Source organism: Acomys minous (assembly GCF_964271855.1).
Source record: "Acomys minous genome assembly, chromosome: 18".
Lineage (NCBI taxonomy): Eukaryota > Metazoa > Chordata > Mammalia > Rodentia > Muridae > Acomys > Acomys minous.
Window position 1 is genome coordinate 61234340 of NC_140501.1, and position 22586 is coordinate 61256925.

The window sequence follows — 22586 nt, forward strand, 5'->3', positions numbered from 1 at the left end:
ACCTCTGAGCCATCTCTCCAGCCCAATCACATGCTTTTCTTTCTTTCTTTTTTCTTTTTTTTATTTTTATTTTTATTTTTATTTTTATTTTTATTTTTTTGGTTTTTCGAGACAAGGTCTCTCTGTGTTAGCCTTGGCTGTCCTGGACTCACTTTGTAGACCAGGCTGGCCTCGAACTCACAGCGATCTGCCCACCTCTGCCTTCCGAGTGCTGGGATTAAAGGCGCACACCACCACGCCCGGCTCTTTAATTTTTTTTTCAAGAGAGGGTTTCTCTGTGTAGCCTTGGCTGTCTTGGACTTGCTTTGTAGACCAGGCTGGCCTCGAACTGACAGAGATCCACCTGCCTCTGCCTCCTGAGTGCTGGGATTAAAGGCGTGCACCACCAGGCCCTGCTCTTTCTTTCTTGTATAATTTACTGTTGAAGTTATTTTTATAAAGCATCTAGACAGGAAATCAGAATTTAAACTACACAATAACCGTATGCCTACGATTTACTTATTTTTATTTTTATGTGCAATGGTGTTTTGTTTACATGTATGTTTGTGTGAGGGTGTTGTTTACATGTATGTTTGTGTGAGGGTGTTGTATTCTGGGGTTAGAACAATTATGAGCTGTCATGTAAGTGTAGGGAACGGAACCTGGGTCCTCTGGAAGAACAGTCAGTGCTGTTAACCACTGAGCCATCTTTCCAACCCCACATACCTTCTTTTCTAAGGATTACTTTGGTGAGGGGCTGGAGAGATGGCTCAGTGGTTAAGAGCACTGCCCGCTCTTCCAGAGGACCCGAGTTCAAATCCCAGCACCCCCTTGGCAGCTCACAACTGTCTGTAACTCCAAGATCTGACACCCTCACACCAATGCACATAAATTAAAATACAAAAAAATTACTTTGGTCATGGTGTCTCTTCACAGGAATAGGACAGTGACTAAGACAGTGCATCAGCATTGCAAAGTATTATAAACTAAATCTCAATTCTCGTCAAGTATTCAAGCTTTTAAGTGATCAGCATAGGAACTAGATGACACAATGGCAGAACTCTACAATAATTTCTTTTTTGAGACAGGGTTTCTCTGTGTAGTCTTGGCTGTCCTGGACTCACTTTGTAGACCAGGCTCGCCTCGAACTCACAGCGACCCGCCTGCCTCTACCTCCCAGTGCTGGGATTAAAGGCGTGCACCACCACTGCCCAGCCCGGCCCCTTGATTTCAATACCTATTGTAGGGTAAGCAAGCAAGCAGGAGATGGAGTATACTCAGATTTTTTTTTTTTTAGATCAACATTGAAAAGAAAAAAAAATTTTGGGTGGGGAAAGTAGCTTGGAGAAGAAAGTTGGGATATTGCTGAGGTCCACAGTTTTTAGAGATTGTTCAAACTGTGGAAAGCTATAATTAAGAGATAAAAGGAGGATGGAATAAGAATGGGAGAAAGAAAAGGCGTAGGAAAAAGCGGGGAGCTATATGAGCTATGGCTGGAGCAGTAAAGAACGCCCTGCAGTAAACAGAGAGAAACACAAACACAATCCCCAGACCAATTGAGAAGTGTACACAGAAAAGCAACACAAGACATATATGCAGAATTGCAAAGTAACAAAACAAGAGGCAAGGAAGGTTAGAGTGGACGGCTACATCTTAGTTTGTTTTTGATGTGCTCTGGTGTTTTGCCTCCTTGCATGCATGTCTATGAGAGGATGGGATCCTACCTTCAAATCCTTCCCAGAAATTTCAGAGTTCCTATCGCTGCCCCAAAGTCCTGCCTTCCTCTCCTGTCTTTGTATTGATCTTTCAACTTTTAATTTTTAATTTTTAATTTTTTAATTTTTGTTTTTTGTTTTTTGTTTTTTGTTTTTCAAGAAAGGGTTTCTCTGTGTAATAGCCCTGGCTGTCCTGGAACTCTCTTTGTAGACCAGGCTGGCCTCGAAGCCATAGAGATCCACCTGCTTCTGCTTCCCAAGTGCTGGGATTAAGGCCAGCACCATGGGGCCTGGTAGGCCTTTCTGCTCTTTATTAAACCAACCAGAAGATGGTGAAGGAAGTGTTTACAAATGATGCAGCCAAAGAATAACAGAATCTGTCCTGTACTGAGCTCTCTTCTATCGGCACAGAAATCAGCATTTGAATAATACATATATATTGTATTATTATACAATATGCATATTATTATACATAATACTTATAATAATACATGTATATTGCATACAACCTTTATACAGTGCATAAAATGATCACCCTGACAAGATCCCCTTGAACTGGAGTTACAGACAGCTATGAGTTGCCATGTGGGTACTGGGAACTGAACTCAGGTCCTCTCAAAGAACAGCCAGTGCTCTTGACCACGGAGCCATCTCCCCAGCCCAGAGTGGGACAGTTGAAAGCCAAAATTCTCAGATCTCCCTGGCATTAGCAGGCTCCATAGAGTGTAAGTGGGAACTGTGGTTTCTTCAGCAGAAGTGTTTGGAGTTAATTATATTTCACTTAGTGATACTCTCTTTCCTAAAACCTGGAATAAGAGAAGGATTTCTGTTCCCAACACTTATATTGGACAATTGAAGCCATTGCTGCAAACAGGTTTGATTTTGGCTCTTTTATTTTTTCCCTCTGAGACAGGGTTTCTCTGTTGTAGTCCTGGCTGTCCTGGACTCACTTTGGAACCAGGCTGGCCTCTAACTCACAGTGATCCATCTGCCTCTGACTCGCGAGTGCTGGGATTAAAGGCGTGGGCCACCATGCCTGGCTTGATTTTGGCTCTTTTCAATCATTAGAGGACATATTGGGTTTGACCTCTTTGAGAAGTAACTGTCAGCTCATGGGCCAGTTATCTGTCCTCCCCATCAGCAATCCCTCCTTACCCTCCGCTGCTGCCAACCATCCCGTTTCTGGACTCTAGCATCCCTCTTTGGAGACAGGGCTTCTCTGTGTAACAGCCCTTTCTGTCCTGGACTCACTCTATAGAGAAACCAGGCTGGCCGCAAACTCACAGAGATCTGCCTGCCTCTGCTTCCCGAGTCCCGGGACCACACCCGACTTAGCATCCCTCTTTCTTTCTTTTTTTTTGTTTTTTGTTTTTTGTTTTTTTGTTTTTCGAGACAGGGTCTCTCTGTAGCCTTGGCTGTCCTGGACTCACTTTGTCGACCAGGCTGGCCTCGAACTCACAGTGATCCGCCCGCCTCTGCCTCCCGAGTGCTGGGATTAAAGGCATGCGCCACCACGCCCGGCTAGCATCCCTCTTTCAACGGTGCCTTTTCACCCTCAGCATAGAGATGCTCAGTACCTGCAGTACCAAATGGTTTGTAAGTCATTCTAGTTTTCAGACCCGGCAGGCCTTGTCTTTGATAACTTCCCAGGAAATAGGACTGCGTACCTGAAACACATATCATCTCAAATAGCAATTTCCTGAGTTTGTTTGTTTGTTTGTACATGTATTAGTTAATTTCTGTTGCTGTGATTAAAACACAAAGATAAAGAACAATTTAGAGAAAAAGGTTTACTTTGGCTTATGGTTTCCAGAAGGATGGAGCCCATCATGGTGGGAGAGACATGGCACCAGCCAAAGAAAGCGTGGTGGTAAAAAGCTGGCCCATCAGACTTCATCCACACACGACACGGCAACAGGATGAGGCTGGAAACCCCCAAAGCTACCCCCAGTGGTATACTTCCTCCAGCAAGGCTCCCCCTTCCCAAACAGCACCATCAACCAGGGACCAAGCACGCAGACACAGGAACCTGTGGACCGTGGTTTCCACTCCAACCATCACAGCTCTGTAGCACAGCGCCACTCTGGGAGCGATCCTTACAGCAGCAAGGGAGTTCCTTTAAAGCCTGTGAATGACTGTGGCTCACTCATAAGTGAAATAAGCCTTGTGAGGCAGAGGCAAAGAAACAAGCATGTGGACAATTTGGAAGCCAGCCGTGCAGTGTCTGTGTGGCTGTCACATGAATAAGTTGGTATGTAGATATATACATACATGCACACGCACAATGGAAGGTTATTTAAGCCTTTTAAGAGAGAGAATAGCATACATTACAATGTACGTTAGTCTTGAGGATATCACACAGAGATGATTTTACTTCAAGTTGTATGTCTCACTTATTTTTCTTGCCTACTTGCTCCGCTGATTGTAGGTGCTAGTTTTTAACACTATTTTCTTTATGCCACTACCTCCCTTCCAAGCCCCGACCCTAGGTAGGAGAGATAGAAGGGTAGAAGGGACAGGTGACGTAGGCCTCTTTAGACTTGGTTCCAGCTGGCTAGGGTCATCAGGTTCTTTGGGGGGAAGTACCAGTCTCAGTATTCAGGATGTCTAGCAGCCCAGCAACAGCGAATGGCAAATGCAGCAGGACAAATGAGCAGCCTCCTTCCTCCTCCATCCATCTCCTGAAAGCCCCCTCCTCCTCCTTGGCTCAGGTATTTATACTCTTCCAGAGTCCTTGGAATTCCGCTAACTCCAGCTGGAGAAGACCACGCCCCACACAAGGCAATTATCAGCTGTGGACAAACTAAAGCAGTCCCATATCTCTCACTTGGGATTAAAACAAACACTCGTTTATATAACATTACTGAGGGGTTGTTGTTTTGCTTTTTTCTAGACAGGGTTTCTCTGTGTAATAGCCCTGGAACTCTCTTTGTAGACCAGGCTGGCCTCGAACTCACAGAGATCTGCCTGCCTCTGCCTCCCAAGTGCTGGGATTAAAGGTTTGTGTCACCACACCTGGCTACATTACTCAGTTGTTTGTTTGTTTGTTTTTTCCGTAGCTGGGCAGTGATTCATTACTGAGTTTGTTTGTTTGTTTTAAATCTTTATTTAATGTACATGGATGTTCTGCCTGCATGTATGCATGTAGGTGTGAGGGTGTCAGATGCCGCGGAGCCCGGAATTACAGACAGTTGTGAGCTGCCATGTGGGTGCTGAGAATTGAACCCAGGTCCTTTGGAAGGACGGTCAGTACTCTTAACCTCTGAGCCATCTCTCAAGCGCCTCCATACTGAGTTTTTAAAGAAACCAAAACACCCACTGTTGCTGCTGCCTTTCCACATTGTACTAAATACAAACACAAGCGGGGCATTGGTACAAATGATGAAACAGTGTGCTTTCCTACATCAACTGAGGTGGCCATGCCACTTAGCCTTCTAACCTGTTAGTCTGGCATCTTGCATTTACAGATTTCATACACTCAGTGCAAAGATTTTTAGTGTGTACATGGATGCGTGCATCCATGTGAGTAAGTGTGCATGCTGTGTGTGCACATAGGTCAGAGGACCTTAGTTTTTTGTTTTGTTTTGTTTTTTGTTTTAACAGAGTCTGTCACTTGGAACCCCTCACTAGGCTAGTGTGGCTGGCCAGCGAGCACAGGGTCCATCTATCTTTTTCTTCTTTGTGCTGGCATTGTAAGCACATAGTAATACAAACAAGGAGCCTGTGGAAGTCAGAAATGGCATTGGGTTTCCTGGAACTGGAGTTATAGGGGCTGCAGAGAACTGAACCTGTTTCCTACAAGAGCAGTCAAGTGTTCTTAGATGCTGAACCATCTCTGCAGTGCCCTATTTTATTTTATTTTTTGCTCTCTAGGGATTGGATTCAGGTCCTCGGAGTTGCAAGGCAAGCACTTTATGGACTGAGTTATCTTCTCCGTTGGGTTGCTTCTCTGTTGCTCTGTGGAAAACCATGACCTTGAGGAAGGTGCTTATTTCCCTTTATGGCCCATCATTGAGAAGCCAGGGCAGGGACTCAAAGCCTGGAGGCAGGAAGTGAAGCTGACCATGGAGAAATACTGCTCACTCACTTGGTCTCCACGGCTTGCTTAGCTTGTTGTCTTATAAAGCCCAGGATCATCTGCCCAAGGGTGGTGCCACGTACAATGGGCTGGAAGATGGCCCATAGATGTGCCCATTAGGACAAATTGATGGAGGCAGTGCCTCCCCCTGGGTGTCTCCTAGTTTGTGCCAAATTGACAAACACAAACCAGTACATTTCCTCAGCCCTACAGAGATGGTTTTATTAGTCAGCTTTGCATTGGGTAGGTGGGAAAAATACAAGCTTTTTGAGCTTTGAGCTTTGGAGGTTCAAAGTTCAAGACTAGGTAGTGGTGGGTGTTGTTAGGTCCCTGTGCAGGCAGTGGATTGCAATGACAGAGCGCATTTCAGAATGAGTAGTATTCAGGCAAAGTGGAGAAACTGGCAAGATTCCACATCCTTGAAACTTTTCTTTTTTATAGCTGGGTGTAGTAGCTCACACCTTTAATCCCAGTACTCAGAGGCAGGGGTGGACACCAGTTTACAGAGTTTCAGGACAGCCAGGGCTACACAGAGAAACAACAAACAACAACAACTCTTTAACAGAACTTATCAATGCAATCATCTGATTCTGGGCCTTTGTGTCTGGTTTTGTTGTTGCTAGAGATTTGGATTATTGACACTGTCTATTCTGATTTCCAATTTCCTTATGATCCAGTTGGGGTAGATTGTATATTTCTATGATTTACATTCCACCTATTTATCCAACTTGTTGACGTGTAATTATTTATAGTATCTCTTATACTTTTTTTATTTCTGTAAAATCAGTTGTAATGTGATCATTTATGATTGTACTTTGCCTCCCCCCCCCCAAATGACAAAAGGTTAATTTTGTAGATATTTTTTAAAAAACTAGACTCCTGGTTTCCTTTCTCTCTACTGCTTTTAGTCCTTTATTTCTGGTTAAAAAGTCATTGCATTGTTTCATGTGTGCATGCATGTGTGTATATGTGTATGTGTGATTACAGAACTTGGATCATTGATCCTGGGGACTGAACACAGCTCATCAAACTTGACAGCAAGCACCTTTATCCACTGAGCTAGCTGACCTGCCTCACTTTAATCTTTATTAATTTCTTCACCCATGCAGTTTTAGTGTAGTTGTCAGTTTTTCCTAGTTTAAGTTCGTTCTTTTTTAAAAAAGAATTTATTTGTTTTATTTATTTCCGAGACAGGGATTCGCTGTTAGTCTAACTTTGTAGACCAGGCTGGCCTTGAACTCACAGCGATCCACCTGCCTCTGCCTCCCCAGTGCTGGGATTAAAAGTGTGCGCCAACACCGCCCAGCTAAAAAAGAATTTATTTTTAATCACATATATGTGCACATGAGTGCAGGTGCCCTCAGAGGAAGATTTCCTGGAGCTGGAGTTACAGGTGGTTTTGAGAAACGGGACTTAAGCGCTGGTAATTGACCTTGGGTCTTCTAGACAAGCAATAAACTCTTAACTCATGAGCCCTCTCTCCATTCCTCTAGTTTAAGTTGAAAAGCTAAGATTTAAAGTTTCTTTTCTTTTTCTTCCTTCCTTTTTTTACAAAGTCTGTGTAGCCGAGGCTGGCCTTGAACTCGGGGTCTTCTTTCCATAGTTCTCTGAGTGGGAATACTGAAGGCATGCAGGGCTATGCTCAGCTCTTTTCTGTGTAGTTCTGGCTGTCCTGGAACTCACTATGTAGACCAGGCTGGCCTTGAACTCAGAGATCTGCCTCCCAAGTGCTGGGATTAAAGGAGTGTGCCAGATGTCCTGAAACTCTCATATTATTTTCCAGTTTCCCTGGTGACTTCTCTTGACCATTTGGTTGTTTACTTGTCTACTGTTTAATTTTCACACATTTGCAGATTTTCTAGTTTTCCTTATGCCTTTAATTTCTAGTGTCATTTCACTGTAATTAGAAAAGATACTTCATGTTACTCTATTTATTTATTTTAGTTTTTCCAGACAGGGTTTCTTTGTGCAGCCCTGGCTGTCCTCGAACTTGGTCTGTTGACCAGTCTGGTCTTGAACTCAGAGATCCGCCTGTCTTTGCATCTACATGGTACCTCATGATTGCCAGATCCTGAAACTGGAGTTAAAGAAAATCAGGAGCCACCATGTAGGTGCTGGGAATCTAACTCAGGTCACCTAAAAGCACAGCCAGTGCTCTTGACCACCATCTCCCCTGCCCTGTCCACCGAGTCCAGCTGGTGCTGCTTGTTGGAACGTTGACTGAGCCTGCTGATTTGGTCCTGCACAGGAAATCATAGCTGCAGTGAGTTTGTGGGTGCATTGACCATATCATGGCCGCGAGATGGCATTTCACTGCATCCCTCCCGATTCTCTGGCTCTTACAGGCTTTCTAGCCCTCTTCTGGATGCTTCCTAAGCCTTGGGGACAGGCCTTGATATAGATGTCCATTTAGAACTGAGAATTCAATAGACACTTATTCTCAACACTTTGACCAGTTATGAATCTGCACTAACTGCTCACCAGTACAGAGAGAAGCTTCTCTGGCCAAGGTTCAGGGCAGTACTAATGTATGCGTATAAGCACAAATGTGTTGTTTTAAAACAAAATCTCCATTGTTCAATTTTACCAATAAAGATTTGGGAGTCAGATGATAGGGTGAAAATCTGCTAGCTCAGAGAGGCAGAGAAAGCACCCAGCTGACCTTCCTAGTTAGCTAATATCCCAGCAGAAAAGAGCCCCTTCTTCTAGCTGTCTTCAAAACTCTCCAAATGTCCTTCCTTTCTACCTCCTGTGCACCTCTCTAGGCATCCTCTGGACTTCCTCTTACTGTCTACGGTTTTTTCCTATGTTCACTTTCCTATGGTTGCTTGCTCTGCCTCTTAACCTCTGGTTGACTTTATTTAATCCTGTTTACAGAAAGCTCTTGGATTAAAGGTGTATGCTAGGGCTGAGCCACGCCACAAGTAGAAACAGGCTTTTCTAGTACATAATCTGGGGTTCACAGTGTGATCAAATATCCTGCTACAAGTATGTTGTTTAATGAAACAATAGTTGTAGGTTCTTTCTTAGATGAACCTTCTAAGCCACTGAGACCTGACCAACTATAAATATTATTTTTCAAATAATTTTATGAATCTAAGCAGTTATCTTAGTGCTTCACATAATGGACACATACTTGGCCAATTATAGCGAGCTGCAAAAAAATTATAAAATTATTTGTTGCAGATGTAACAAATGAATATCTTATAAAAATGTATGAGGCTTCTGGGCGTGGTGGTGCACCCCTTTTAATCCCAGCACTTGGGAGGCAGAGGCAGGTGGATCGCTGTGAGTTTGAGGCCAGCCTGGTCTAAAAAGGGAGTCCAGGGCAGAGAAGGCTACACAGAGAAACCCTGTCTTGGAAAAAACAATGTGTGAGGCTTAATAATGCTTTAGTTGAGGCTTTGGATTCAAAAGAATGTGCTTTATGCAATTAAAGGAGAACTTTACAACACGGACTCCTTTAAGAAGGAAGATAGAGCTGGGTGTGGTGGCGCATGCCTTTAATCCTGGCACTTGGGAGGCACAGGCAGTTGGATCTCCCTGAGTTCGAGGCCAGCCTGGTCTACAAAGTGAGTCCAGGACAGCCAAGGATAACACAGAGACACTCTGTCTTGAAACCCTCCCCCCCCCCAAAAAAAAGAAGATAGAAAAGTAGTTTACCAATGTCAGCATGAATGTGCTTCCTTTCTAGCTAACAGCTAATATTTTTATTTGTGTGAGTTACAAATATCTCATATAGTTGGGAATTGAGTGTTTTGGGGAAATTTTAAAATTGTAAAATCTCAGTGTTGGATACTTCAGAATGTACCTACTTACCAGCCCCCCTCTGATACCTGACTCTCACCTCTCCTTGATTTATTAAGTAATAGCACTTTGGAGACTGAGGTGTGCACAGACATATATGAGGCAAAATGCCTACACACATAAAATTAAAAAAAAATTAAAGGTGATGAGCTGGCTACACTCATATCAACCATTAAATAAGAAAATGCCCACAGACCTGCCCACAGGATAATCTGATGGAGCCAGGACTTCAATTGAGATCTTCTCTTCCCGGAGAAGTTTACATTTCTGTCAAGTTGAGAGAAACTAACCAGCACAGTATATGTTATGGTTGTGTGAACGCAGACAGGGGTGCAGAGGTGAGGGGGTAACTTCACAGAGTCAGTTCTCTCCACCTGCGCTGTATTTGAGGACTGAAGTTAGGTCCTCCGGATTGAGCCATCTGGCTGGCCCAGGTCGCACAAATCTTAACAGGAGAAACAAACATTAACAGCATTTTAACTAACTTTGCCATCTGGTAATGAAGTGAAAGGCACTTCCTTTATTTATCAAGCATTAATTTACTTTGTCAAATTAAAAAAAAATATCTGGCCAGGCATGGTGTTGGATGCTTTTAATGCCAGCACTGGGGAGGCAGAGGCAGGTGGATCTTTGTGTGTTTGAGGCGAGTTCTTAGACAGAGCGAGTTCTTAGACAGCCAGGGCTACACAGAAAAACCTTGTCTCACAGAGGGGGGTGGGGTGGGGGGAAGAATACATGTGTTTCGCTACAGTTAATAATGCACTTCTGGTGGCGGTGGAGATGGCTTAGTGGTAAAGAGCATTGGCCGCTTTTTTAGGAGCCCCAGATTCAATCAATTCCCAGCACCCACGTGACAGCTCACAACTTTCTGCAACTCTACTTTCAGGGGATTTGACACTCTCACACAGACATACATGCAGGCAAAACACCAATGTACATAAAGAAATCGGGTGGCAGCTGAGCTCTCACTGGATTCGGGAAGCCAGGTGGTTAAGGAGATGGTTTCAATCAAGAACACCAAGCGTTCCATCCTCGGCTGCCCCCACCTCTCAGCAGAGGGAAGGGCGAAGCGGGCAGTTCAGGGCTTAGGGGCACCTTAAGGAGAGCAACGGAAGGACATTTCCAAGGCTGAGAGATCCTGCTCCACGCTGGAGAGCCTACGCGAACGAGAGGAAGCTACTGCACTGGCCGGGCTCCTACACCTTAACCTACACCGAATGGGTAGCGCGTCTAGGATTCCCCGACCGCGCGCCCCGCTCCTAGCAGGGAACCACGCATGCGCAGAGCCCAGTGCCGCGCGGGATGCCCGGCCGCGGCTGACAGAGCCAACCGCCCGGCCTCGCCCGGCGCCGGCTGCCGCTGCCCTCAGCCCAGCGCCGTGACCGGCCTCACGCTCGTCTCCTCCCAGCACCTCACGGCTCGGCGGTCCCGTCAGGCCGCTGAGGGCGCGACGCCGACGGCGGCTGCGACGGCCCCGGAGCGCGAGAGGCGCCGGGGTCGCGGCGGCGATTGGCCGGCCGCGGCGCCTGCTCCCATAATGCAGCGCATGGCGCGTCATTGAAGAGAGACCATGATGGCGGCGGCGCTGGGGCCCCCAGAAGTGATCGCTCAGCTGGAGAACGCGGCCAAAGTTCTGATGGTGAGGATGCCGGGCCCGGAGAACCGCGGCGGGATCAGTGGGACTCCTGCTGGCTCTCCCGCAGCAGACGTGCTGTCGGCTGGGTTGGTGGCCGGGAAGGGCCTTGGGATGAACCTTGAAGTGGAGGTGGCGTGGCGTGGCGCAGGATTCCCCATCCTACTTTCCTCCTGCCTTGGTCCTTTACTTTCTAGAGCTGTGCCCTTCCCTGACCGCCTTGCTTCTCAGCCCGGCATTAGGGTGTAGTGGTGTAAGATGGAGAGTTTCCTGTGCCGCCTGCTTCGCTCTATATCGCCCTGGGCAGACTGGGTAGCAGACAGAGCAAAGCACGGGGAGGGAGGTTGGGGTGAAACCTCGCTGGACTCAGGTTAGGGAACATTCTTGGGACTTGTGTGCATGACGCTGGGGGGAGTCGATCCTGTTAGCGGAGGGATGGCAAAGTGTGGGTGCTGTTAGCAAACCCTTGCTCCCCTTCCTTGGGCTTCGGGTTCCCTAGCTCTTTGCCTGACGTGCAAGCAGGCAGTTCTAGGTAACCGCAGCCGGCGGCACGTGGACGGACCGGCAGGAGGGAGGGAAGGGAGGGTAGGTAATCTTTAGGACCAAGGTCGTTGGGACAAAACTCGGTTCAAGAGGGATCTCCTTGTGGGTTTCGCGTTTTTTGGAAAACTGACTTTGTGGTACTTGTTAACCGAAGTCTTACAACTACCACTAAGTAGTTTGATGAGGGTGTTTGAGCAGGACCAGTCAGGATTATAAACAGTATTCTACACGAGGAGCAAAAGTAAGGATAAACTGCATCCAGTTACTCAGTAGACTTTTAAAATTTTGACGACTGCGGTTGTAGTTTTTTTTTTTTTAACTTAGAGGTCCATTTTATTACTTGAAGTGATTTAGAGTTTTTAAGGATTGAATGCAGGGCTGGAGAGATGGCTGAGCGGTTAAGAGCACTAACTGCTCTTCGACAGGTCCTGGATTCAATTTCCAGCAGCCACATGGTGGCTCACAACCATCTGTAATAGACCCTGAGTACCTCTTCTGGTGAAAAACAGAGCGTGCATATACATAAGATAAATCTTAAAAATCTTTTTAAAAAAGTGAATGCAGCCAAATTATTTATTTATTTATTTTTGGTCCTGGACTTATTTTACTTTAAGGTTAGTGTTTAAGAATATTTTAGCTAGGGTCTGGAGAGATGGCTCGGTGGTTAAGAGCACATTCTGTTCTTCCTGAGACCCTGAGTGGGTTCCCAGCACCTCTGTCAGGTGGTGTAGCTGCAGTTCCAGGGGCATCCCCACTAACATGCACGTACCCATACACCGACATAAATACATAATTAAGAAATGTTAAGACATTTAAAAAATAATATTGGAGCCAGTTCCAGAATAGTTATTAGTAATATCCATCAAGTTTTGTCTTCACGTACAATGTCAGATGCTTTAGGTTTTAGAAGGTAGGAAGAAGGGCTAGAGAGATGGCTCAGGGTTTCAGAGCGCTTGTTGCTATAGCAGAGGGCCTTGTGGTGGTTTACAGCCATGCTTGACTCCAGTTCCAGGGTATCCGATGACCTCTTCTGACCTCCACAGGCCATGCAGATGAAACACGTAAAATAAGTAAATCTAGAAAATTATGAGGTATAAACTGAAGTTTAATAAGTTTACTAAAATCCCTAAATACACCATTCCTGATTTTCCTAGGAGCTAGGGGTGCTCTTAACCTCTGAGCCATCCTTCTAGCCCGGGGTGCTGTTTTTAAGTAGATTCTGCATTCAAATAGCACAGTAGTGTTCTACTATTTAAATTGATAGATTAATTGATGATGTTCATCATTGGCTTTGTGCTTGGCAACACATCCTTTCTCTTTCCTTGTAAGGCTGGTTCTTACTTAACTGTAATAGGTGGGTAAGGAAAATGGTACTAATATTCTCTTGAATGCTAGAGTTTGGGATCTATCTTATTAATCCCTGTATCAGTTTTGCACTGTAAAGAGAAACTGAGGTTCAAAGCAGTATGTTACAGGACAAGTTAGTGATGAGACTGATCTATAACTCAGTTCAGACTCACATTTCAGAGTTCAGAACTTTTACCCTGTAGCACAGGCTAGGTTAGAACTCACGCCTGTAGTCCATTGGTGACCTTGACCTTCTGGGAGATCTATCTGAGTCACAAGCATGAACTATAATCCTGACTTTTTAAAAAACAACTTTTTGTTTTGTTTTCTGAGATAGGGTTTCTCTGTGTAGCCCTGGCTGTCCTGGACTCGATTTGTACACCAGGCTGGCCTCGAACTCACAGAGATCCACTTGCCTCTGCTTCAGGAGTGCTGGGATTAAAGGCTTGTGCCACCACCGTCCGGCTTAAGCTCATTTTCTAAAAGATTCAGGTCATTGACTTTTGCTTGAGGGTGGTGGACATTTTACAGAGCAAGCCACGCACACTTCCTATGCTACGTTCTCTGCACTCAGAGTTTTTGTGACTTCAGGTTTAATCAGGCTACCTAAATGTAGTCTTGAAAACTTGGTGTTGAAGAGACTATTATATTACTCACAAATTACAGTAGAAATACTGGGATGCATTGCTTTAAAGTAAATCAACACATAAATGTTTCCCACCCCATTCCACCTTCTTATGTAATCTGCATAACAGTTTGAATATGCTTTGCCTTTTCTACTGGCCTTTTCAACCGTTCTATCATTTCCCCTTTTTATTTATTTATTTATTTTACATAAATGACATATAGTATGAATATTATCTCTGACTTAAAAGAGTCTTAGCAGTATCTTCCTATCCCCCTCCCCAGAGACAGGGTTTCTCTATGTAGCCCTGGCTGCCCTGGACTTGCTCTGGAGACCAGGCTGGCCTCGAACTCACAGTGATCCACCTGCTTCCCGGGTGCTGGCATTAGAGGCATATACCACCACAGCTGACCCAGTGATGCCTTTCTGAACAGTAATAGATTGAACTAAGTCTATCCAGAACTATGGGATATGGGGGCAATTACACGTACCCTAAGTACTGTTCCCAGCACACTTCAGAGATGACTGTTTCTTGAGTCTCTGCATGGAACAACTCTAGTATTATAAAAACATGCACACAGGCCTACCTGTGTGATGGTTCATGTGTTTAATTCCAGCACTTAGGAGGCAGAAACAGGAGGATCTCTGCTAGGCTGGGCCTGGTCTACATAGGGAGTTCTAGGACAACCTAGGCTACATACATAGTGAGACTCTGTTTAAAAAACAAACAAACAAAACTAAACTAAAAACCAAACTAAAACAGAAAACAAGCAAAAGAAAATATATCAGGAAGAATATGTATAAAAGTAATAAATAATAATTAAAATTTTTTTTTTCGAGACAGGGTTTCTCTGTGTAGCCTTGGCTGTCCTAGACTTGCTTTGTAGACCAGGCTGGCCTCTGCCTCCCAAGTACTAGGATTAAAGGCATGTGCCACCATGCTTAATTAAAACAATTTTAAGACGGGTCTCTCTCTATATATTCCTGGCTGTTCTGGAACTCACTGCACAGAACAAGCTCGCCTCGAATTTACAGATCTACCTATTTCTGCCTCCCAGGGAAATGCTGAAATTAAAGGCAAGTGCCACCACACCTGGCCACCAAGAACATTTAAAAGCAAAAATGAAGAGTATTCATGACTTGCTGTACCACTTACTAAAGTCTCTATAGAAACTACAGTAATTGAATTGTTAGTGCATTGGCATGGAAAAGAACTGAAAGTTGTAACAGAATGATCCAAAGCAACTAAGTATAATAGTGCTTCAAGCTTTCAACACAGGAGAAGTAAGTGCTGCTAGTAGAAATATAAAATATGACAAGTTTTGGTAAAAATCTTAGCATTGTGTTCTAGAAGCTTTAAAAATTCTTTTTTTTTGGACCCTGCTACATCACTTCTAGGCATTTATTCAGGCTATACAAGTAAAATGCTATTCTATGATATTTAATTAAAAATTAAAAAAATAAATTATTTAATTTTATGTGCGTTGGTGTAAGAGTGTTAGATCACCTGGAACTGGAGTTACAGACAGTTGTGAGCTGCCATGTGGGTGCTGGGAATTGAACCTAGGTCCTTTAGAAGAGCAGACAGTGCTCTTAACCACAGAGCCATCTCTCCAGCCCATTTAATGAAATTTTATGGAATTTAAAAAAAGATCTAATAATATGTAGTGGTTTTTTTGGGGGGAAGGATGGAGCACAGTTTGTGGCAAGATCTCTTTATGTAGCCCTGGCTGTCCTGGAATTCCCTATGTAGATCAGGCTGGCTGCAAATTCACAGAGGTCTATGTGTGCCACCACACCCTGGTTGACTATTTATTTATTTATTTATTTATTTATTTATTTATTTATTTATGTATTTGGTTTTTCGATACAGGGCTTCTCTATGTTATCTTGGCTGTCCTGGACTCACTTTGTAGACCAGGCTGGCCTCGAACTCACAGTGATCCACCTGCCTCTGCCTCCCTAGTGCTCGGATTAAAGGCGTGCGCCACAACGCCTGGCTTCGATTTTTTTTTTTTAAATGGAAAGATCTGAGTGGATATGGAAAGATGTACAAGATAAGTGAGGTAGAAGTCCAGAAAAGAACTTATGACATATTTTGGTTTCTTTAAAAAAAAAAATCTAGTCTAGGGCTGGAGAGATGGCTCAGAGGTTAAGAGCACTGGCTGCTCTTCCAGAGGTCCTGAGTTCAATTCCCAGCAACCACACGGTGTCTCACAACCATCTGTAATGTGATCTGGCGCCCTCTTCTGGCATGCAGTTCTACTTGCAGGCAGAGCACTATGTACATACATACATACATACATACATACATACATACATACATACATAAATAAATCTTTAAAAAAAATCTAGTCTAGTACTTTGGGAGGTGGGGACAGGCTGGACCTCTGAGTTTGAAGCTAGCCTGGTCTACCACTAAGAGCAGCGCTTCTCAATGTTCCTGATGTTGTGACACTTTGATACAGTTCCTCATGATGTGGTGACCCCCAGCCATAAAATGTTTTTGTTGCTACTTCATCACTATAATTTGTTACAGTTATAAATCATAATGTTAATATGTGATATGCAAGATATCTGATATGTACCCTTTGTTGGAGACCCTTATGTTGAGAATCACTGACAGAGAGTTCTAGGATAGCCAGAGCTACATAGTGAGACCCTGTGTCAAGCAATCAAAACACTAAGCTGGGTGTGGCCTGTAGTCCCAGCACTTAGGGAGGCAAGGCAAGCTGGTCTCTGTGAGCTCGAGGCCAGCCTGTTCTACAAAGTGAGTCCAGGGCAGCCAAGGCTACACAGAGAAACCCTGTCTCGAAAAACAAAACAAAACAAAACAAAAATAGAATAAGAAAGAAAATCTTCATATATATTTGAGCCTACATAGAACAGCAGTGGAAGGTCTGCTGCCTTGTAGAAGTTCTGATTGAGGCAGTATTTCATTCTGTTTCCTGGTTGTCAGTGGCTGAAAGCCTTTAGATCTGAACGCTCAGCAGAGTTACTGCTGTTTTACATTCCAGCTGTAAATGAAAGTACTGCTGAAAGTTGTAAAATACAAAGCATTCTTTTGTTAAATATTTCATTGTGCAGCAGGTGGCAGGGGATGGCTTAGTTGGTGGGGTGCATACTGGACAAGCATGAGAACCTCCATTCAGAGTCCCAGAAGCAGGTGCCGCAGTACGTGGCTGTAACCCAGCACTGGGCACAGGCAAGCACCCTGGAGCTTCATGGCCACCTAGTTTCATCAGTTGGTGAGCTCTGGGTTCAAACAAGACAAGGTGGAAAACAATAGAGGGAGGCACTTAACAACCACCAGCCTCCACAGAACACCTGCACATGTGCATAAATGAGCACACACTATGCACACATGTGTACAAACACATCAAGGTATAATAGTGATTTATGAGTAAGACAAGTCACAAAACATGGTATTTTGGTATCACAGTGTTTAAAAATTATCATTATTAAATTTATGTGTATGGGTGTTTTGCTTTGTATGTATGTCTGTGCACCATGTATATGCTTGATTCTTTGCTGAGTTCAAAAGAGGGTGTCAGATTGCCTGGAACTCGAGTTTACATAAGGTTGTGAGCCACTATGTGGATATTTCAGATTGAGCCTGGGCCCTCTGGAGGAGCAGCCAGTGCTCTTTCCCACTGAAGCATCTCTCCAGGCCTCATAATTTTTCTATAATATAGCAGTAGTTGATCTGATGTCTGGACTGTTCATGTTTTTCTATAAGTGTGTTAAGCTTGTTTGTTTGTTTTGTTTTTAGATAAGGTCTCAACTATGTAGCCTTGACTGGCTTGGAACATAGACGAGGCTGGCCTTGAACTCTAGATCTACACCTGCCTCTGCCTCCAAAGCGTGTGCGATGTATTGTTTCCAGAAATTCTTTTTGCAAGTTCATTTTCAGTCAGGACTGAAAATGACATGCGTGGCCCTTGCCAAACATAAGACTGCAGGTTTTTTTTGTTTTTTGTTTTGTAAAGATATTTCTGCTGATGAATTTGTTACTACAACTGCTATATTTTAGAGTTAGTGACATTAGAATGGTTTTCTGGTTAATTATTTTGAAGTATTAAGTTCATTTAGAGCTTATGATTCTTGCAGATTTTTTCTAAAGTTTAACTATACAAATCAGTCTTAGGTAAGTTTGAGTTTAGCTTAGATGTAAATGTACATAGTGTTATTGGTATAAGTCATGCAGTACTTTTTGTTTTTCGAGACAGTTTCTCTGTGTAGCTTTGGTTCTCCTGGATTCATAGACCAGGCTGGCCTCGCACTCACAGAGCTCTGCCTGCCTCTGCCTCCCTGAGAGCTGGGATTACAGGCGTGCGTGCCGCCGTGCCCTGCTCATACAGTATATTCTTAGAGAGTCACTCATGAGTTGTATATAATTAAAAGTCCCTGATTGTGCATCTTTCTGTTTTATCTTTAATTATAAGAAAACAATTTTAAAGTTCTTCCTCAATAGAAATTAGTTCATGTAAAGTTTTGTATTAAAATAGCATCTTCGGCTGGTGGGACAGCTACAGTGGTAGGGCTCTTGTCCAGTGTGCATCAGGCCCTGTATTTAAAACTGATTCCTCCATTTCTAAGCTTTTAGTTGCTTTTTTTGGGGGGGGGGGGGGTGTGGAAATTCAAAACCAGTGCTTGTAAACTGAGAAATTCTAGGGATTTCTTGAAGTGATTAATTCCCTTACTTCTGTAATTTATTGACCCAAGTTCACTGAGTGTGGGTGGCAGTTGCTGTCCTGGCTGTCAGGCAGGCTGTAGGTACTTTAGTGGCTCTGGTGACAGAGGCAAGATGGTTTCCTACTGGGGGGGGGGGGGTTCCAACATAGTCTGCATTGAAGTACCCTAGCATGTCACTGCTGCCAATCAGGCCCAGGTCTCACTTCAGCCATCGGAGGGACCTTGGTGCCCCAGTTTACCCTGAAGTATGTACACACATAATTGGCCACCATTCTGTCTTTACGATTCACTCGTCTTGTTGTCTGTCAGCTTTGCTTAGAAAACACAGGTTTCAAGATGAAATTATTAAGAACTTCAGAACAGTGACAATAGTGATGTCCTTTTGAAAGTAGGACCCTATGTGACTCTGTAGAATGCCCTCCCATGAAGTCAGCTTGGCTCTTGTGTTACTGGGCCACTATCTGTCACCATTTGTGGTTCTGTTCCAGGGCCTTACTTGTCTGTGTTCATTTGGCTTTAGATGCCCTTCTCTGGCCTTTGCCAAGTTTACACACTGCTTCTTCCTGGAATTTATCTTGGTCTAAACTAACTGCTTTGCTTTGGTAACACTTCTTAAACCTGAAGTGATACACTGTGTGACTGCTGTAGCTAGAAGAGAGCTCCTAGGACATAAGGGGTCCTTTGAGTGCTTTTGTCTTGCAGCATCAAGCTTATGAAGGGGCACATCGTGTGCATTTGATAGTCGTTTGAGCGGAGTGCTGTAGGGAAGGCGGATTTCGCTGTGGTAGAGTCTGGAGACGGGCTCCTTAGCTTTGAGCAGACCTTTTTCCTTCCAGAGGACAGCAGCAGGCTTTCTTGCCAAGCTCCCTAGAGCACTTCTCCCACGGTGTGTCTCTGCGGCCACAGTGTGCTTAGTTCTCCCTACTGTGGTTCATCCTAACATACGGCATTTCATTTAATCCCTTCTGCCTGAAGAGTGTTCTTCACTTTTCAGGGAAGCCTTTCTTTATTGACCCTGGAAGGCGAGATTCATCTGTTCTATACTGACCTAAATTTAGAACTGCCAATGTGTTATTTGATCAATACTGGTCTCCCTTGTTAGACTTTCTCCCCTCCCCCCTCGCCCGAAGACAGGGTTTCTCTGTGTAGCCTTGGCTGTCGTGGACTCACTCTGTAGACCTAGCTGGCCTGGAACTCACAGAGATCTATGCCTGCCTCTGCCTCCTGAGTGCTGGCATTACAGGTGTGTGCCACTGAGCCCAGCTTCTGGCTAGATTCTTGAATGTATTTAGTTTGGGGACCTTGCTTGCTTTTCTTTGATAGCGTATACCTAGCATCCGGCACAAGGCTTGTCATAGAGTAGAAGGAAATGAACGACTAAATGCAGAAGGGAGTAGGATGCTGTGACCCAGAGGAAATAGGCAGGTGTGGCCTATACTAAGTCCTTTTGCCACTGTAATTACCTTGAGTTTGCCTGTTGGTGAGACTTGGGAAATGCGAGACTTGAAGGTGTTCAACAAAGATGGTGAGATTTTGAACAAGATTGGGGGTGGAGGAATATATTAACCTTAATTTTTTTTAATGCCAAAGTAACTGATGAAAGAGAAATGACTGTGTGTGTGTGTGTGTGTGTGTGTGTGTGTGTGTGTATACTTTTTTTTTGAAAGCTGAGGACTACTTCCCCAAATAGGCTTAGACTTTCTGTTCTCAACATTCATGTTAAAAATGAATAAAAAAACCTTATGTAATCTGTAAGATAGCCATGTGTAATTATGAAATTATTTGCTTTCACCTATCAGGTGGTATCATTGAAAAGTCACAGTGTGTGTGTGTGCCACATACCATGTGGCTCGGTCATAGAACCTTGGCTAGAGAAGCAAGGGAAGGAAGGAAGACAGGCATGTTTGCAGTGAAACTGCAGTCAGGTGGGGGTTCTCTATTGCTCCCACTCTACAGCCACTTCAGCCTGGACCTCAGTGTGTGGAGCACAGGGGAGGCTTGGCTAGGCTAGGCAGGCGGTCTCTGTAGGCGAGCAGTCTCAGGCTGTAAACAGCTGGGAGGAGGAAGCTTCAGCTTCTGTCTTGACACACATTGTTAATAAACCGTACTTGGACTCCCAAGAAAAGCGTTGCCATTTTCCTTTAGACTGTCATATAAGGGTAATGCCTTTGCTAGTTTCCCATAGGCTAATTGGTCTTGGAGTCCACAGCAGGCTTTGTGTGTCCGTATCAAAACTCACAAAATTCAGTCAGGACCTTGCTCAGGACTCCCTCTGCACCCTGCAGTAGTGGCTATGTGTTATACAGCACATGTCAAGAGTGTCTCTGTGTATTTCTCTTTACGGTCATTTTCTGCTTTGTTAATTAATGATCCCTATTTGAAATATGCTGACTTATTTCTTGTTAGCATTCCTACTGTCCAAACACACTAGTAGCGGATTCCAGACATTCATTTTTAGCAGATCATTTCTTCCTAGTCTGGCTTCTTTTCTTGATCTTGTATTATCAAACATAGCACTTTAAAAACATTGATAGCACACATATTGCTAAGGAGAAGATAGGCATGCCTGTTGCTTTATGATTATAAATTTCATCTTTAGATTTATAAAACCAATTAGAAAGATCACACGGGCTGGGTATGGAGTGCATACAATATATGTAGATATTTGCTTTTATGTCTTTCTTTAATTTATCTAGTTGTTACTGCACTACCAACCAGCTTGGGCAGTCTGACCTTCCTTCATTGATGTGTCTAACTTAGGTCATGGTCTAGTACTGGGCTTCTCTCTGCTCTTGTGATTTTCTTTCACTTTGGAAGGAGGTGCACGTGTTAAAATCTTTGCTCTAATGCTGTTTTACAAATTTTTTTTTTTTTTAGTTTTTTAAAAGTTTTTTTGAGACAAGGTTTCTCTGTGTAGCCTTGGCTGTCCTATACTTACTATGTAGACCAGGCTGGCTTAGAACTCATAGTGATCTGCCTGCCTCAGCCTCCCAAGTGCTGGGATTAAAGGCGTGCACCACCACACCTGGCTTGTTTTAAAATTTTATTCATTCCATCTGTGTCTGGTTTGGCAAGCTTTTTCTTATTCTTTTTCAAAGTTCCACTCCTTGGCCCTTTTCATGTAGTTAGAATTGTACAGCTGTATAAACCTTGCTGAGGTTTTAACCGGGTTGTATCATTGTTTAATTTTGAGAGACCTGCATGCTTACTTTCAAGTATAGGTCTGATGTCATTGACTCCTCATTGCCAGTGGAAACCTGGAATGCAAATAAATATCTGTCCTTGAGATTTCCCTATGGATATGCTGCAGAGATGGGACCAGAAGCCAGGCTTCTCTGCTTGTATATCCTGTTCTTGTCATCAAAGGCTGGCTAAAGGGGTTATGAGATAGTGTAGAACTTTCTACAATCAGGAAAAAATTAAGGTAAGAGGGAGGAGGCGAGATGAGGAAATGCATGAGGCTGTGTGGGACACGGGAGGGTATGAGTTAAGACAAAGTTGTGAGCAATATTTTGCAACAAATTGGAGAAGGTGGTAGAAGATGAAGGGAGTCTTGGCAAATGCAGAAATCTGGAGAGTTCAGCATCCTGGGTGGCTTTTATTTTTATTTTTTAAAAGAGATTTATTTATTATTACATATACAGTGTTCTGCCTACATGTACACTTACACACCAGAAGAGGGCATGAGATCTCATTATAGATGGTTGTGAGCTACCATGTGGTTGCTGAGAACTGAACTCAGGACCTTTGGATGAGCAGCCAGTGCTCTTAACCGTTGAGCCGTCTCTCCAGCCCCAGAATAAGATCATTTCTTGGAGAAAGTCTGTCTGAGAGGAAACTGCAATTGTAAGGACAACTTTGGAAACTGTACTAGAGCAGTTTGAGGGATTAGTCAGGGAGATGACTCGCACTTGTTACCAGAAAAAGACAGTAGCTGAAATCTGTAGAAATTCTAGGAGAGCACTGGGAAACACAGATAAGTAGGTTTACTTATTATTTATTTAGTTATTTGGGTTTTGTGGTTGTTTGTTGGTTTTTTTTTTTTTTTTTTTTTTGAGAGAGGGGCTCAGTGTTAGGCTTGCCTTTACTGCTAGTACTGGGGGAACACCCCCTCCCACACCCCTCTCTCAGACCAGGCTGGCCTGGACCTCAGAGCTGTCTGCC

General features: G+C 44.0%; 1 protein-coding gene across 2 annotated transcripts in view; it reads left to right on the forward strand.

Annotated features, from left to right (window-relative positions):
- Positions 1–10977: 10977 nt before the first annotated feature.
- Positions 10978–22586, forward strand: part of XPO4 (exportin 4) — a 92224-nt gene continuing 80615 nt past the window's right edge. Inside the window, exon 1 of one of the 2 annotated variants that reach the window (XM_084767228.1) lies at positions 10978–11218. In XM_084767228.1, the coding sequence (XP_084623354.1) occupies positions 11150–11218 (69 nt within the window). In that variant the 5' untranslated portion in view covers positions 10978–11149. The remainder of the gene's footprint in view (positions 11219–22586) is intronic. The other variant, XM_084767230.1, reaches the window with a different exon arrangement.